At 39.2% G+C, this 16,011-nt stretch overlaps 1 protein-coding gene across 1 annotated transcript in view; it reads right to left on the bottom strand.

The window, feature by feature from the left end:
* Positions 1–16,011, bottom strand: part of REEP3 (receptor accessory protein 3) — an 81,596-nt gene that overhangs the window by 62,279 nt on the left and 3,306 nt on the right. The window contains exon 2 of the mRNA XM_008056065.2: positions 4,868–5,006. Within this exon, the coding sequence (XP_008054256.2) occupies positions 4,868–5,006 (139 nt within the window). The remainder of the gene's footprint in view (positions 1–4,867; positions 5,007–16,011) is intronic.

Raw genomic sequence — 16,011 nt, 5'->3', positions numbered from 1 at the left:
CAAAAAAAAAAAAAAAAAGAAAAGAGTTATTCTTTTTGAGTTGGGTTCTCACTCTGTTGCCCGGACTGGAGTACAGTGGCACACTCATGGCCACTGCAGCCTTGACCTACTGTGCTCAGGCGATCCTTCTGCCATTAGTCTTTCAAGTAGCTGGAACTACGGGCATGTGCCACCATGCCCAGCTAATTTTTTGATTTATTGTAGAGACAAGGTCTCACCAAGTTGCCCAGGCTGGTCTCGAACTCCTGGGCTCAGGCAATTCTCTTGCCTTGGCCTCCCAAAGTGCTGGGATTACAGGCTTGAGCCACCGTGCCCGGCGCCTTTCTTATGTCTTATTGCTAACATCTTACCTTTGATTTTTATTTTAGGGAATGATATTTCTGTGACCGCTGATAATATCATCAAATTACTAGGCTATTCATGTTATCATTGTTTTCAAATAGCACTTCAATCCCCCCCCCACAAAAAGCACAAACATATACACAAAGATACACATATACAGAGGCACACCAAATTACTGCATATCCTGGTTTCTAGAATGCTTTATAGGTGGAACGGTCTCAGTTGGTAGATCTAGCACCCTGCACTTCAACTGTACAGTTAAGTAATACAGAAAAAGATCTCAATGACAGTACCAAAAACATTCTGTATAGGGAGAAGTTTCACATTTATTATACACTGGCTGGTAGTAAGCTCCCCAGATCATATTTTAATGGGGTTTGGAAATGATGAGCAACTCTTAATTTTATCTTTCAAAAGAGAATTCCAATCAAATGAAAATATTACATAGTAGGGCAGAGTGTTTTCTAGGGAATTGTGCAAGGCTGTAAAGTGTAACTGTGCTACTTTAAGTATGAAAATTGACAGTTGATTTCAAGTTTACTGAATTTAGTAATAAAAAATTGAATTGTATTTCATGTTTTTTAATTTCATTTTTTTCTAGTAATAAGTTTTAAATTTTATTTTACAAAAGTATTGGCCTATGACTTATTGGGAAAACAAAATAAAACAAAACTGGTCCTGTCCCACAGGCAGCTTGAGAAGCACTTTTCACAGGAGAAAAGTGCTTTCACAGGAGAAAAGTACTTCCAGAAAATAATGTAGGTCAGTATCATAAAACAATACTTGGTATTTATTATAGCATACGTTAAAATGCAACCCTTGAAGCCATTTATAAAATGAATTTAGATCACTAGGGCTTAATGTGGTTCCAACTCTTAATACTATTTCACCAATCCTAGAGCCCAGAAATATACATAATAAAACGAGAAAAATTTCAGAGCTCAACTAAATAACTTCTTTACCTCTTCTAGATGTACTCTACCATTCTGACTTATAATATACTTCACTGCAAAAATTAGTTTTCTTTTCTTTTTTTTTCTTTTTAGTTGGAGTCTCACTCCGTTGCCCAGGTTGGAGTGCAGTGGCACAGTCATGGCTACCCCAGTGGCGACCTGCTGGGCCCCAGCGATCCTTCCGCCTCAGCCTTCCAAGTAGCTGGGACTACATGTGTGCGTTACCACGCCTGGCTAACTTTTAAAAATTTATTGTAGAGACGACGTCTCGCCAAGTTGTCTGGGCTGGTCTCAAATCTGTGGGCTCAGGTAATACACTTGCCTTGGCCTCCCAAAGTGCTGGGATTATAGGTTGAGCCACTGAGCCTGGTCAAAAATTAATTTTCTTACCTTTTTTTTTTGAATTGGAGTACTCACTCTGTGGAGTGCAGTGGCATGCTGACAGCCACCGTAGCCTGGACCTACTGGGCTCAGGCGATCTTCTACCTCAGCCTTTCAAGTAGTTGGAACTACAGGCATGCGTCGCCATGTCCAACTAATTTTTTGTTTTAATTGTAGAGATGAGGTCTCACCGAGTTGCGAGGCTGGTCTCGAACCTGTGGGCCCAGGCAATCATCTCACTTCAGCCTCCCAAAGTGCTGGGATTATAGGTGTGAGCCACCGTGCCTAGCTCAAAAATTAGTTTTCTTTAAGAGAAAAAATGACTATAAAAGTGTAATAGAATTTGTTATAAAGGTTTCAGACCAAAAAACCCTGAAGATATAGAAAAAAAAAATCATAATCTCATCTCCAATCATTAGAGTAAATGACTGACAAGACTACCATCAAAGATCCCTTACAAAGAGCCACATGTGTATATACAGAAGAATCAAAAGCCGGTACTCAAACAAATCCTTGCGTATGAATGTGAAAGGAGGCACCTACAAAAACCTAGAAGAAACTTAGCTTATTCTTAGTTTAGTCTTTTTGTCTCAGCATAATCATTAGAGAGTGTTTAGACATTCTACTGTAGGAAGTGGCAGCCTATCCTACCCCCTTGGCAAATCTCCATCAGACACAAGACCAAGACAGCCCAATCTTTCAATTCATGATTCAGCATAATAATCTATAGTAAACTTTCAGGTTACTTGTCAAGGCGGAAGGTCAAAGCCATAGAAATGATAATAAGACCATCTTTGGTCAAGGAGTTTGGGGACTGCAAACATTTAACAAGTCTCTTGCAGGAAAAACCCCTCCGGGCCCAAAACCCAAGTTAACCTAATGAGCCCTTTGTGACCTATGTGACATGGACAGACCCCACCATGGCAGCAATCATGTGAATGACTCACCCATCTGCCGGTTGTTCATCACCTGACATCAGTGACTGTGCCTACCTGCCCCTTCGTGATGACGACGTGAAGCAGACCACCACCCAATCACTTTAATGATCTTCCCCCCATCAAGGGGAATGGTTAAAGGGACTCAACCATAAGCAGCCATTCCCACTGCCTTGCTAGACTCTGGTGTGGCTATGTGCTCTTTGAGCTATGACTGTTGCCATGCTGCCTGGCTTTGGCCCCTTCCCCCACCTTGGGGAGGTGAATCTTCTCTTTGCTCTCTCCAATTTACTTTAAATAAACTATATTTTCTAATTTAAGTTCTGTGCAATTATTTGCATCTTTCATGCAGCATTGGCTCACACCCTAGAACATCCACACCCCCAGTGGGCCTGACCTGGATGCCTCGCTAGGAGAGTATGACCCTAACATACTTTGGGGGCCACCCTGGAATGACTCTAACAGAATGTTTGCAGCAACACTATTAAGTAGCTAAAATGTAGAACAATTTAAACGTCTGTCAATAGATGAATAGATAAACAAAATGTGGTATAGCCATACAATGGAATATTATTCAGCCATAAAAAGGAATGTAGTACAAACTAAATAAACTATATACTAAAACATGAACAAGTCTTGAAAACATTATGCTAAGTGAAAGAAACCAGACACGAAAAGTCACATATTGTATTCTGCTTATATGAATTATCCAGAATAGAAAAATTCATACAAATAGAAAGCAGATAGGTGGTTGTCAGTAGCTTGGGTAAGGGACGGATAGGGAGTAGCTGGTTAACGAGCACAGGGTTTGATTCTGGAGTGATGAAAATAATGTGGAACTAGAAAGAGCTAGCATTTGCACAATATTGTGAATGCATTAAATGTCATTTAATTGTTCATTCTGAAATGGTTAATTTTATGTTATGTAATGGACAACTCAATTTTTAAAAAAAGTGATAGTTATTGATGTGCAGTTATTTCAGTATTGATTGCTTCTCCCATTGTGACTGACCACTAACACAATATGCCTTTACTATTCTCTAAAAATTCATTCCGCACACTTACTAAAACTATGTCAAGATTTATATGTGGGAAAGTTGTTTACTATTAAACAGTATGGATAAAATTGGGGATGAAGAGAACGTATAAAAAGGATGAAAAATAAAAACAATTAATGACAGCAAAAAAAAAGGGAATAGATAAGAGGACACAGAGAAAAAATATGAGGACTAAAAACATAATCAGTACAAGTAGTTTGATTTAAGAGAAAAAAAGATTGCAATTGTCAATGGTGATAGAATATCTGCATATGTAAATCAAATTAGAAAGTAGTGAAAGAAAAAAGAGTCTCTGGGGACACAGAGATGTATTCTCAGTGTACTATAAATTTATAAGGCAAAAACTCTACAATTCCCCCATCCCAAAATCAAAAAGTTCTCCAACCCCTTATTATACATAAATTTAAAGATTAAATTAATAGCTATTCATTACTCACCTTGAGAATCACATACTTATTTAATGCCAATTGACAGTGAACTGTTTTCTAAAACTCCACTTTGTGTTGTCATCAAACTTAATTTTTATTTTTGTTTTTTGTTTGATTTGGAGTTTCACCGTCCTCAAGGTTAGAGGGCAGTGGCATGGGATCAGGTGATCCTTCTACCTTAGCCTTCCAAGTAGCTGGAACCATAGGCATGTGCCATCATGCTCGGCTAATTTTTGGATTTACTGTAGAGACAAGGTCTTGGAAGTTGCCCAGGCTGGTTTTGAACCCCTGAGTTCAGGTAATCCTCTTGCCTCTGCCTCCCAAATTGGTGGGATTACAGGTGTGAGCCAACACATTCAGCTTAATTTATTTATTTATTTATTTGAGTTGGAGTCTCACTCTGTCACCCAGACTGGAGTGCAGTGGCCGCGCCCAGCCACCGCAGCCTCAACCTGCTGGGCTCTGGCGATCCTTCCGCCTCAGCCTTCCAAGTGGCCAGAATTACAGGCATGCGCTACCACGCCCGGCTGATTTTTTGATTTATTGTAGAGATGAGGTCTCGCTGCCCAGGTGGGTCTTGAACCCGCGGGCTCAGGCAATCCACTCACCTCAGCCTTAATTTTTAAAAATATTAATTTTGTTACTTCACATTCATATTACATTTTAAACCTAAAACATTACGTCAGCTTTTTCTAAAAGAACAGTTTTTCTTGCTGTGCGTATCATTGATATATTAAACTAGAATTAATCACTGATAAAACTATACTTACATATTCCTTCACGTTTTTTGTTTTCACAGCTTTGTATGAATAATATGCAGGATAAAGCATTCCAAACACCAGTCTACAAGGAAAAAGAATGAGAAGACCAATCAAGCACAATACTTTTAACAGCTTATGAAAATTTAATCTAATAGAAAAAAGGTGCTTAGAAAACGCATAACTGTAAATTTGTGTAAATGTAAATTCGTGTTTAAACTAAATGTAGTCAAAATAAAAGGACATTTTTAAACAAATGTACTTTTAAACAAATGTGCTTTAATATTCTAGATAGCAGTTTCATAAACTTTTTGATTTTTTGAAAAAAATCGACTTTTTTTTTTTTTGAGTTGGAGTCTCACTCTGTCGTCCAAACTAGAGTGCAGTGGCATGTTCCCGGCCACCGCAGCCTTGACCTGCTGGGCTCCGGAGATCCTTTGCCTCAGCCTTCCAAGTAGCGGAACTACAGGCGCGCACTACCACGCCTGGTTAATTTTTGATTTATTGTAGAGATGAGGTCTCGCCAAGTTGCCACGTTGGGTCTTGAACCCAAGGGCTCAAGCAATCCACTGCTTTGGCTCTCCCAAAGTGCTGGGATTACAGGCTGAGTCACTGAGCCCAGCCTAAGAAATTGACTTTTAAGATCTTTTTCAGGCCGAGCCCAGTGTCTCATGCCTGTAATCCCAGCACTTTGGGAGGCCAAGGTGAGAGGATTGCTTGAGTCCAGGAGTTTGAGACCAGTCTGGGAAACACAGAGAGAGACACTGTTTCTACAAAAAAAATTTAAAAATTAGCTGGGCATGGTGGCGTGTGCCTGTAGTCCCATTCATTCACTTGGGAGGCTGAGGCAGGATTGCCTGAGCCCAGGAGACCAAGGTTGTAGTGAGCCATGATCGCACCACTGAACTTCAGCCTCGGCAACAGAGTAAGACCTGACTCAAAAGAAAAAAAATCATCTTTGTTCTAATCACAAAAAATATTTTGAAGTTCCCTCAAGAACAGTTGGAAAATATAGAAAAATCACCAAAAATAAAATAAAAATAGGCCGGGCTCGGTAAGCTCAGCACTTTGGGAGGCCGAGACAAGTGGGTTGCCTGAGCCCACAGGTTCGAGACCAGCCCAGGCAACTTGGAGAGACCTCGTCACTATAATAAATCAAAAAAATTAGCCAGGCGTGATAGCGCGTGCCTATAGTTCTTGCTACTTGGAAGGCTGAGGTGGAAGGATCGCTGGAGCCCAACGAATTGATGCTGGGGGTGGCCATGAGCATGCCACTGCACTCCAACCTGGGCGACAGAGTGAGAATCAAACTAAAAAAATAAAAATAAAAAATAAAATAAAATAGGCCAGGCTCGGTGGCTCAGCCTGTAATCCTAGCACTTTGGGAGGCCGAGGGGAGTGGATTTCCTGAGCCCGCGGGTTCGAGACCCGCCTGGGCAACTTGACGAGACCTCAACTCTACAACAAATCAAAAAAATTAGCCAGGCGTGGTAGCGTGCGCCTGTAGTTCCAGCTACTTGGAAGGCTGAGGTGGAAGGATCGCCGCAGCCAGCAGGTCGAGGCTGCGGTGGCAGGAAGCGACCACTGCATTCCAGTCTGGGCGACAGAGTGAGACTCCAACTCAAAATAAATAAAATAAATAAATAAATAAATAAAAATAAAAATTGCCCTAATCCCACCAATAAGATATAATCATAGGCAACATATTATATACAAATTCCACTTTTTATCCATGTATAGTATACCTAAAACACACACACACAAACACATAATTTGTGGTAACGAAAACTTGGTTCACTAGTTTGAGAAGCATTGGGTTCTAATTAAAGAGCTGCAAAGCAATACTTCATATATTAATTATGATAGCCATTAGAATAAATTTCCTTAAGCACTTATAAACTGACTTTTGATCACAGAAATGTCAAGATAGTGTACATGGTTTACAACTGATATTTTCATACATCATAGAAGTTTTTGCCCTCAAATGTTATTCTACAATATTATTATTATTATTTTTTTGAGTCAAAGTCTCACTCTGTTGCCCAGGCTGGAGTGCAGTGGCATGCTCACTGCCACTGCAGCACTGACCTGCTGGGCTCAGGTAATCATTCTGCCACAGCTTTCCAAGTAGCTGGAACCACAGGTGTGTGCCACCACACCTGGCTAATTTTTTTTCATTAAGGGTTAAAATGTCATCTTTGGCACAATAATATAATAATAGCAAATTCACAATGCCTTGCCAACCATGGCCTTGAGGGTATGCTAAGTACATCCCATATATTAATTAATTTAATCCCTACAACAACATTCCAAAGTAGGAAATAGGATTATTTCCATCATAGATTTTTTAAAAAGTGGCACAGAGAGGTAAAATGACTTCTCAGGGTCATTTTGCTGGGACCTGGATCCAGGCTGCCTGACTCTAGAACTGGTTAATAATCTATTACACCTTCTAGAGAGAGATGTGAGGAAGTGCTGAATGTGGGGTCCAAGAATGGCCACCACTTTCCTTGTTCTCATCGCAATCATGACAAAAAATTTAGGCCCTTATAAATAGCTAAGGGCTAATAAATGACCTATTTAGTTGGTTTTTTTTTTTTTTTTTTTTTGAGTTGGAGTCACACTCTTGTCGCCCAGGCTGGAGCGCAGTGGCATGCTCACTGCCACCAGAGCCTTGACCTGCTGGGTTCAGGCGATCCTTCTGCCTCAGGCTTCCAAGTAGCTGGAACTATAGGCACATGCCACCATGCCCAGCTAATTGTTTTAATTTATTGTATAGATGAGGTCTTGCCAAGTTGCCCAGGCTGGTCTCAAATCCGTGGGCTCAGGCAATCCTCTCATCTCAGCCTCCCAAAGTTCTGGGATTACAGGCATGAGTCACTGCGCCTGGTCAATTTTTTTTTTTATTGTAGAGATAAGGTCTCACCAAGTTCACCAGGCTGGCCTTGAACCCCTGGGCTCAGGCAATCCTCTTGCCTCTGCCTCCCAAAGTGCTGGGATTACAGGCGAGAGCCACTATGTCTGGCCTATAGTAAATATTCTTAGTATATACATTGCATTACACGTTGAGATTCCCATAGTTTAAATAATCCTGTATTTATAAGCTTTTGGTTAATTTCTGAGTTTTTGCTATTGCACATAACACTGTAAAACACATTTTTGTCAATACCTATATTCACTTCCTGGTTGTAATATTGCTGCTTCAAAGAGTACACACATTTTTACCTATTATGAAAATGCCCTCCAGAAAGGCTGTTCCATTTTACATTCCTATATGTTGCAAATCATAGATATCATCATTAGGAAAAAAAGCGTGCTAGTGAAATAGGAGAACAACAACCTTACAACAATTTGAATGTACCTTTAAAAATACCAATAATTCACTGGTCTTTTGAATAATGAGATGTAATAGGCTTTTGTCTATTCTACTGTTTTAAATGGCATTTTTATATGAGGATAATTTTAGTTTTACAGGAGAGTTAAGAAGATAGCATAGATAGTTCCCATATACCTCATGCCCAGTTTCCCCATTGTTAACATTTTGCACTGTCATAATCAATGTATCAATACGGATTCTTGTTTATGAACTAAACTCTAAATTCAAATTTCCTTAGTTCTTAACCTAGTATCTTTTTTCTGTTCCAGGACCTGATCCAGGATGGCATATTACATCTAGGTGCCTTCTTAGCTCACTTGGCTATTTCTCAAACGTTCCTTGTTTTTGATCACCCTGACAGTTTTCTGGAGTACTTGTCATCAAGTACACGGTAGGTGTATTTAGGTATAGGTTTTTAGGAACACTATCACAGAGGACAAGTACCATTCTTACCACATTCTGTCAAGAAGACATACTATCAACATGACTTGTCACTGCTGTTGACCTTGACTGACCACTGCTAAGGTAGTACTTTGCCAGAGTTTGTCATTGTAAAGTTACTCTTTTATTCCCCCGATTTCAGTACTATATTCTTTGGAAATAAGTCACTGCACAGCACACTTGAGTGTGGAGTTATGCTCTACCTCCTTGAGAACTGAGTGTCTACATCAATTATCTGAAATTCTTCTGCATGGGAGGCTTGTTTATTCTCCCCTAGTATCCGTATGTATTCATGAATATTCATTTTTTACTTTGGGTTATAATTCAATACTACTTTATTTTGTTGCTGAAAGTTTATCAACCAGGCTGGAGTACAGTGGCACCATCGTAGCCTCACTGCAGTCCTAACTCATTGAGAGGCTAAAGTGGGAAGATCACTCAAGGCTCAGCCTCTCAATTAGTTAGGATTATAGGCCTGCACTACCACATTTGGTTAATTTTTAAATTTTTTGTAGAAACGGGTTCTCACTATGTTGGCTGGGCTGGTCTCAAACTTCTGACCTTAAATTATTCTCCCGGCCGGGCTCAGTGGCTCAGCCTGAAATCCCGTGCCTTTGGGAGGCTGAGGTGAGTTGATTGCCTGAGCCCGCAGGTTCGAGACCCGCCTGGGCAGCGAGACCTCATCTCTACAATAAATCAAAAAATCAGCCGGGCGTGGTAGCGCATGCCTGTAATTCCGTCTACTTGGAAGGTTGAGGCGGAAAGATCGACGGAGCCCAGCAGGTCGAGGCTGCGGTGGCCAGGAGCGGCCACTGCACTCCAGTCTGGGCGACAGAGTGAGATTCCAACTCAAAAAAAAAAAAAAAAATTATTCTCCCAAAGTGCTAGGATCACAGGTGTGAGCCCCTACACGTGGGCCTGTTTTTGTAGGTTATTGTTAACTTTTGATTTTGTTTATAAATTTTGCTAAATGCCTGCATATTGTATTAGTTTGCCAGGTCTAATATAACAAAATTCACATGGGGGTGGCTTAAGCAACAGAAATTTATTTTTTTACAGTCCTGGAGGCTAGAAGTCCAAGATCAAGGTGTCTGCAGGTCTGGAATCTTCTTGTATCCTCTGTGTGTGTCCTAATATCTTATTAACACACCAACATATTGGATTAAGACTCACTCTACAGAGCCTCATTTTAACTTAAGGCCTTATTTCTAAAGGACTTTCTTACCCTGGAGTAACTATTTCCACCTCTCTATATTTTTGGTTCCTTTAGAATTTATTTATTTATCTTGTGGTGGGGAGGGCAGTAAATCCCTGATGACTTCCTTATCCATTGGTTTGTGGATTGTCACCAAGTCAGAGGAAGAATACCAGGTCTATTCTTGCTGTGTATTTTATCCTTTTCAACTGGAAAACACATAATTAACAATCTCTGCCTTATTTAACAATACTACTCTGTGAATGCTACTTCATCAGAAGTGCCAGACTCTGGTTTGGGATTTTCAGCTGTGTTAGAGTCTAGGGATTTTCAGCTGTTACAGAGTCTAGGGATTTTCAGTTGAATTTAGCTCCCCCACTTCCCCTGGCACAAGGGCTTTCAAGTTTAGAGAGTTCTAAGAAAATAATTAAGTAGGGTGTAGACAAGAATGTAACTTCCAAGTCTTTGGTGTGTCATCCTCACTGCTGAAACTAGGTATAATCCCATAGTCAGCCATCATAGTTATATTTTATATATTAAAATTAATAATTTTAATGTGCTTTGTATTTTCCTTTAGAACTTGGAAGCAATCAAAATATAATCTGCCATATTCCCATACAGCCTACTACCACCAGATTTGAATGCAACATGAGGTTCTTCATTTTTATCACTGGATGGGCCTTGGACGTCTCCTTCCCCCGGTACAACATCCATTCGATCTATAATCCAGTCCTGGTGGTTCTTCCTTGGTGAGAGTACATGCATCCATCCTCCTGTTTCATTTTCTAACTTGTGGTCAATAATACATATGGGCTCATGCCCTCTCTTTGGACTTACTGAACAGTTTCCCAGCACATTCCTCTGTGTCCACCAGCAGATCAATCTTTCTAATAGACCTGCAGCACTGCCTTGCTTAAAGCCTTCAGTAGCTGGGCTCCTCACCCACTTGCCAACCAGCCTCTGTGGGGGCGCATAATTTGAAAAGCATTGCCTTATATAAACCATCTGTTTCAACATGGTTTCCTCAATATGCCTCTTGTATTTCTACTTTAATCCTGTGGTATGCTTCTTGTCTGGAATTCCTCCCTCCCTGTCTTTCTTCCTCTCTTTTCTCTCTCTTAATTAAATCTCTTATTTTTCTTTAAGATATAACCTTCCTCCATAAACATGTAAATTACTTGTATTTTTAATTTTAGAAGAATTTGTGAGGATTAGTCATTTTGCATTTAGTAATTCTATTTTAGATTGTATGACATATTTTTTAATGCATATAACTGGCTTTTAAAGTAGATCATTTTCTCACATATAGGAAGGATTTGATGCTAGTTGATATACATATAGGAACTTTGCCTTTAGTTTTTAAATCTCTGTATGGAATAGAATAAGTCTAACAATAAACAGAATATCTCTAACATCTCTCTCTTGCAAGAGTAGAAAACAATAAAATATTTCATTTGGAATATGGAAAAGATCAAATGCCTCAACAAATAGTGGAACAATTTTTAAGGACCACTACTATTAATAGGATAATTTATTACTGCTTCAAAGTGAATATTACTGAGTAATTTAGTACTAATATCTGTAATATTTCCTAGGTTTTTTTTCTTTTTGGTTTATTTTCTTTAACACTGGGGTCTACTATAAATGTTTGCAACCTGGGAGGTTGGGCATAAAGCCAAAGCATGAGCACAGTATATAAAATCAAATAAAGCATATTTTAGAAGGCCACCTACAAGATAAATGCAGGCCTTATAAAGGTAATATTTGCTGCAAGTAAAATTCACCTATAAATTTGAATATTGTTTCAGTTATAGAGGCAGGAAGAAATAGTTACTCATTTCCTCTTTGCCTTATTTCTGCCTAAAGAGTGAGAGTTTTGCCAAAATATTCAATATGCCCATCACCCTCAGTACGGTAAAGTTGCCTTTTGAAACGTATGAATGCTGGCTATGTTAAAAAAAAAAACAACAACAAAAACCACACTATTAGAAAAAAAATATGGAAATGCAGTAGTGGGAGATGGTCTTCATGTCATTTTTCACGTATGAAAAATACATAAAATAGCTATTTTCTAGACAGATATTCATATACAACTGTTTTAGGGAATTTTAGCATGTTTGAAGGCAAGTCTCAAAAGCAACTAGTAAGAATGCTCTGAACACTAAATAATGTCATCAAAGCATAAAAGTTATCAGCATCATTTCATAAAAAAACTGGTTAAAACTTCTTTTTTCTGATTAAGATTCCCAAAACAGCGCACTATAGAATTTTTAGATGTAGAGAGGTATAAAAATAATATAAAAATCACTGGTAATTTCATTACACAGTGAACCATCTTTCTTTTCTGTTAAAGGTTTTCCTAAACATTTATAATTGTTATAATTTTTATGAAAAATTTCACAACTCTGATAATATCACTCTCTTACAAACTTTATAGAACCACCGAAGGCTGGGCCTGGTGGCTTATGCCTGTAATCCCAGCATTCTGGGACGTCAAACTGAGAGGACGCTCCAGTCCACAGTTTGAGGCTAGCCTGGACAACATAGCCAGACCTTGTCTCTACAAAAATAAAAAAAATTAGTCAGGCGTGGTGGCACGTGCCTGTAGACCCAGTTACTCGGGAGATATGAGGCAAAAGGATTGACTGAGAACCGCCCCCCCCCGCCAAAAAAAAAAAAAAAAAAAGAAAAAGAAAAAGAAAAAAAAAAATCAATAACAGTTTAATTAAAAAGATGATCAAGTATTAATTTACAACTCAACAGGTTACAAAGCATTAATACCAAGGATTAAATACTTTTTTTTGTCTATTATTCTTATTGTCATTCTTTATTTTAAAAACAATTACTGTTTTATAACATAAATTAAAACATAATTAACATTTAGCATAGAGATTTTTAGCCTGCCTGTTTACTCAGTGCTACATTATTGGTATGTTCATGTATTTTTTTTTTTTTTGGAGTAGGAGCCTCACTCTGTTGCCCAGGCTGTAGTGCTCACGGCCACCGCAGCCTCGACCTGCCGTGCTCAGGCGATCCTTCCGCCTAAGCCTTCCAAATTGCTGGAACTACAGGCATGCACCACCATGCCCGGCTAATTTTTCTTGATTTATTGTAGAGATGAGGCCTCCCCAAGTAGCTCGGGCTGGTCTCGAATCCGTGGGCCCAGGCAATCTCTCACCTTGAACCTCCCAAAGTGCTGGGATTATAGGTGTGAGCCGTTGCACCCAGCCTTCTTATATCTTTAAATATTCTTTAAGAACACCATTTAACAACTACATGGTATAGTATTACCTCATATGAATGAAAACCATTCAAATCCTTTCCTATATATGTATACTATTTTAACTGATGCTTTGATGAACAATCTTTCTATGATCACTAATAACAGCAATTTTTTATTGAAATATCATGAAGCACAATGTTAAGCACTTAAGTATACCACTTTATTAATTTTCACAATAACAGCTAGAGATAGTTGCTATTTTTTTCTTTTCGAGTTGGAGTGTCACTCCGTCGCTGAGGCTGGAGTGCCTTGGCACACTGAAGGTCATGCCAGCGTCGACCTGCTGGGCTTTGGTCATCCTTCCGCCTTATCCTTCCATGTAGCCGGAACCACAGGCATGCTACCATGCCCGGCTAGGTTTTTCCATTTTTTTTGTAGAGACGAGGTCTCACCAAGTTGCCCAGGCGGGTCTTGAACCTGTGGGCTCAGGCAATCCACTCGCCTCGGCCTCCCAAAGTGCTGGGATTACAGGCTGAGCCACTGAGCTTGGCTGATAGTTACTATTTTAAACATATTTTACAGATGTAAAGATTGAGGCTTTTAAAAGTTAAGAAACGAACCTGGCTGGGTGCAGTGGCTCACACCAATCTCAGCACTTTGGGAGGACAAGGTGGGAGGGTCACTTAAGCTCAGAAGTTCAAGACCAACCTGGGAAACATAGTGAGATCTCAACTCTACAAAAATAAAAAATTAGCCACATGTGGTGGTGTGTGCCTGTAGTCCCAGTTACTTGAAAGGCTAAGGCAGAAGGATTGCCTGAGCTCAGGAGGTAGAGGTTACAGTGAGCCATGATCATGCTATTGCACTCCAGCCTGGGAGACAGAGTGAGACCCCAACTTAAAAAAAAAAAAAGAAAGAAACTAACCCAAGGTCATACAAATTGTAAGTATGTTGGCTGGATGCAAAGCCAGGCAATCCAACTCCAGAATCCATGCTTATGATCTGTTTATTTTATAATGACATTATCCTTGAAGTGGAATAACGAACTCAATGGGTCTGAGATTTTGAAGACCTTTAGTATATATATTGCTTTTTAGAAGGATAATACCAATTTATGTTCTTACTAGAAACATATGAGATACTCATTTAAGGACTTTTAAAAAATACAGAATAAGAAAAAATTCAACAGATGAATTAAAGTAGAAGTAGGTAGTCATCCAACAAATTTTTCAACAGATGAACTGTGTTTCTAAGATAATAAGATACGGATTAGTACGATCAATGCAGTATATATATCACTCCTAAAAGAAAAACAAAATTCCTAAACATTATAGTTCATAGCATTAACATTTAATGTCTGAACTTAAATACAACAGGACAGGCATGGTGGCTCAGGCCTGTAATCCTCCTAGCACTTTGGGAGGTGGAGGCCAGAGGATTACCTGAACCCAGGTGTTCGAGAACAACCCGGACAACTTGGTGAACCTTGTCTCTACAATAAATCAAGAAAAATTAGCCGGGTGTGGTAATCCATGTCTGTAATTCCAGCTACTTGGAAGACTGAGGTGGAAGAATTGCCTGAGCCCAGTAGGTCGAGGCTGCAGTGGCCATGACTGTGCCACAGCACTCTAGTTTGGATGACAGACTGAGACTCTGACTCAAAATACATACATATATACATATAACAAATACTTTATACTGGTAATAATCTACATATTACTAATATTTAATTACTTGGCAAATTCTCCTTATTTTACTATTTTGAGAATCATGCTGCTAAGCAAAAAAATTATAATTATGGTATTCTATTAAAGGATAAAAAAACAACTCAATGAGACTAGAGATGAACTAAAATGGGATAGCTAATGTTAGACAACAACAACAACAAAACTGTAGAACTGAAAATTAGAGTGATGGAAGACAGATGTACCAGGATCATTAGGATGAGTTAGTTACAATGAACATTATTTTACACACACACACACACACTATACATTCTTTTTTTTTTTTTTTTTTTCATTAATCAGTATTTTTTATTATGGTTTTGTGGGGTACAGTTAAGGGTTAGGTGTATAATGACGTTTCATTCAGGCACCCTGTAGATAAGAAGTGTTTTCCCATCCCCCGACAGATATTTGCTACTGTTAATCCCATCCCCCCTCCCCCCCATAGTTTCCCAGTACCATCCGTCATTTTCTCATAGTATTGCATTGGATGTTCAAGGTCCATTATATGAGTGAGAACATGTGATATTCGGATTTTTGTTTTTGTGAGAGGTCACTCAGTATTATAGACTCTAGTTCCATCCAGGTTGCAGCGAAATTCATGATTTTGTTCTTTTTTATGGCTGCGTAGTATTCCATCATGTATATGTACCACATTTTTTTAATCCAGTCCTCTTTTGATGGGCAGCATGGTTGTTTCCAGGTTCTTGCTATTGTGAACAATGCTGCGATAAACATACGTGTGCAGGTATCTTTTTTATAGAGTGATTTGTGTTCTTCAGGGTATATTCCCAGTAGGGGGATTGCAGGGTCATATGGAAGGTCGATTTTTAGAGCTTTTAGGAATCGCCACACTGCTTTCCACAGAGGCTGCACTAGTTTACACTCCCACCAACAGTGTAGAAGTGTTCCCTTTTCACCACACCCTCTCCAGCAGCTGTTATTTTTTGAGTTGTTGATAATTGCCATTCTGACTGGAGTTAGGTGGTATCTCAGTGTGGTTTTGATTTGCATCTCCCTGATGATTAGTGAGGTTGAGCATTTCTTCATGTGTTTGTTGGCTGCTCGAATGTCTTCTTTTGTGAAGTGTCTGTTCATGTCTTTTGCCCATTTTATAATGGGGTTGTTTGTTTTCTTCTTTTCAGTACGCTTCAGTTCCTTGTAGATCCAGGATGTTAAGCCTTTGTCAGACCTAGA

The sequence above is a fragment of the Carlito syrichta genome, unplaced genomic scaffold (assembly GCF_000164805.1).
Source record: "Carlito syrichta isolate Samal-C Ts95f unplaced genomic scaffold, Tarsius_syrichta-2.0.1 Scaffold302087, whole genome shotgun sequence".
Lineage (NCBI taxonomy): Eukaryota > Metazoa > Chordata > Mammalia > Primates > Tarsiidae > Carlito > Carlito syrichta.
The sequence above is the reverse complement of the archived record's forward strand: the minus strand, read 5'-3'. Positions and strand labels throughout refer to the sequence as shown.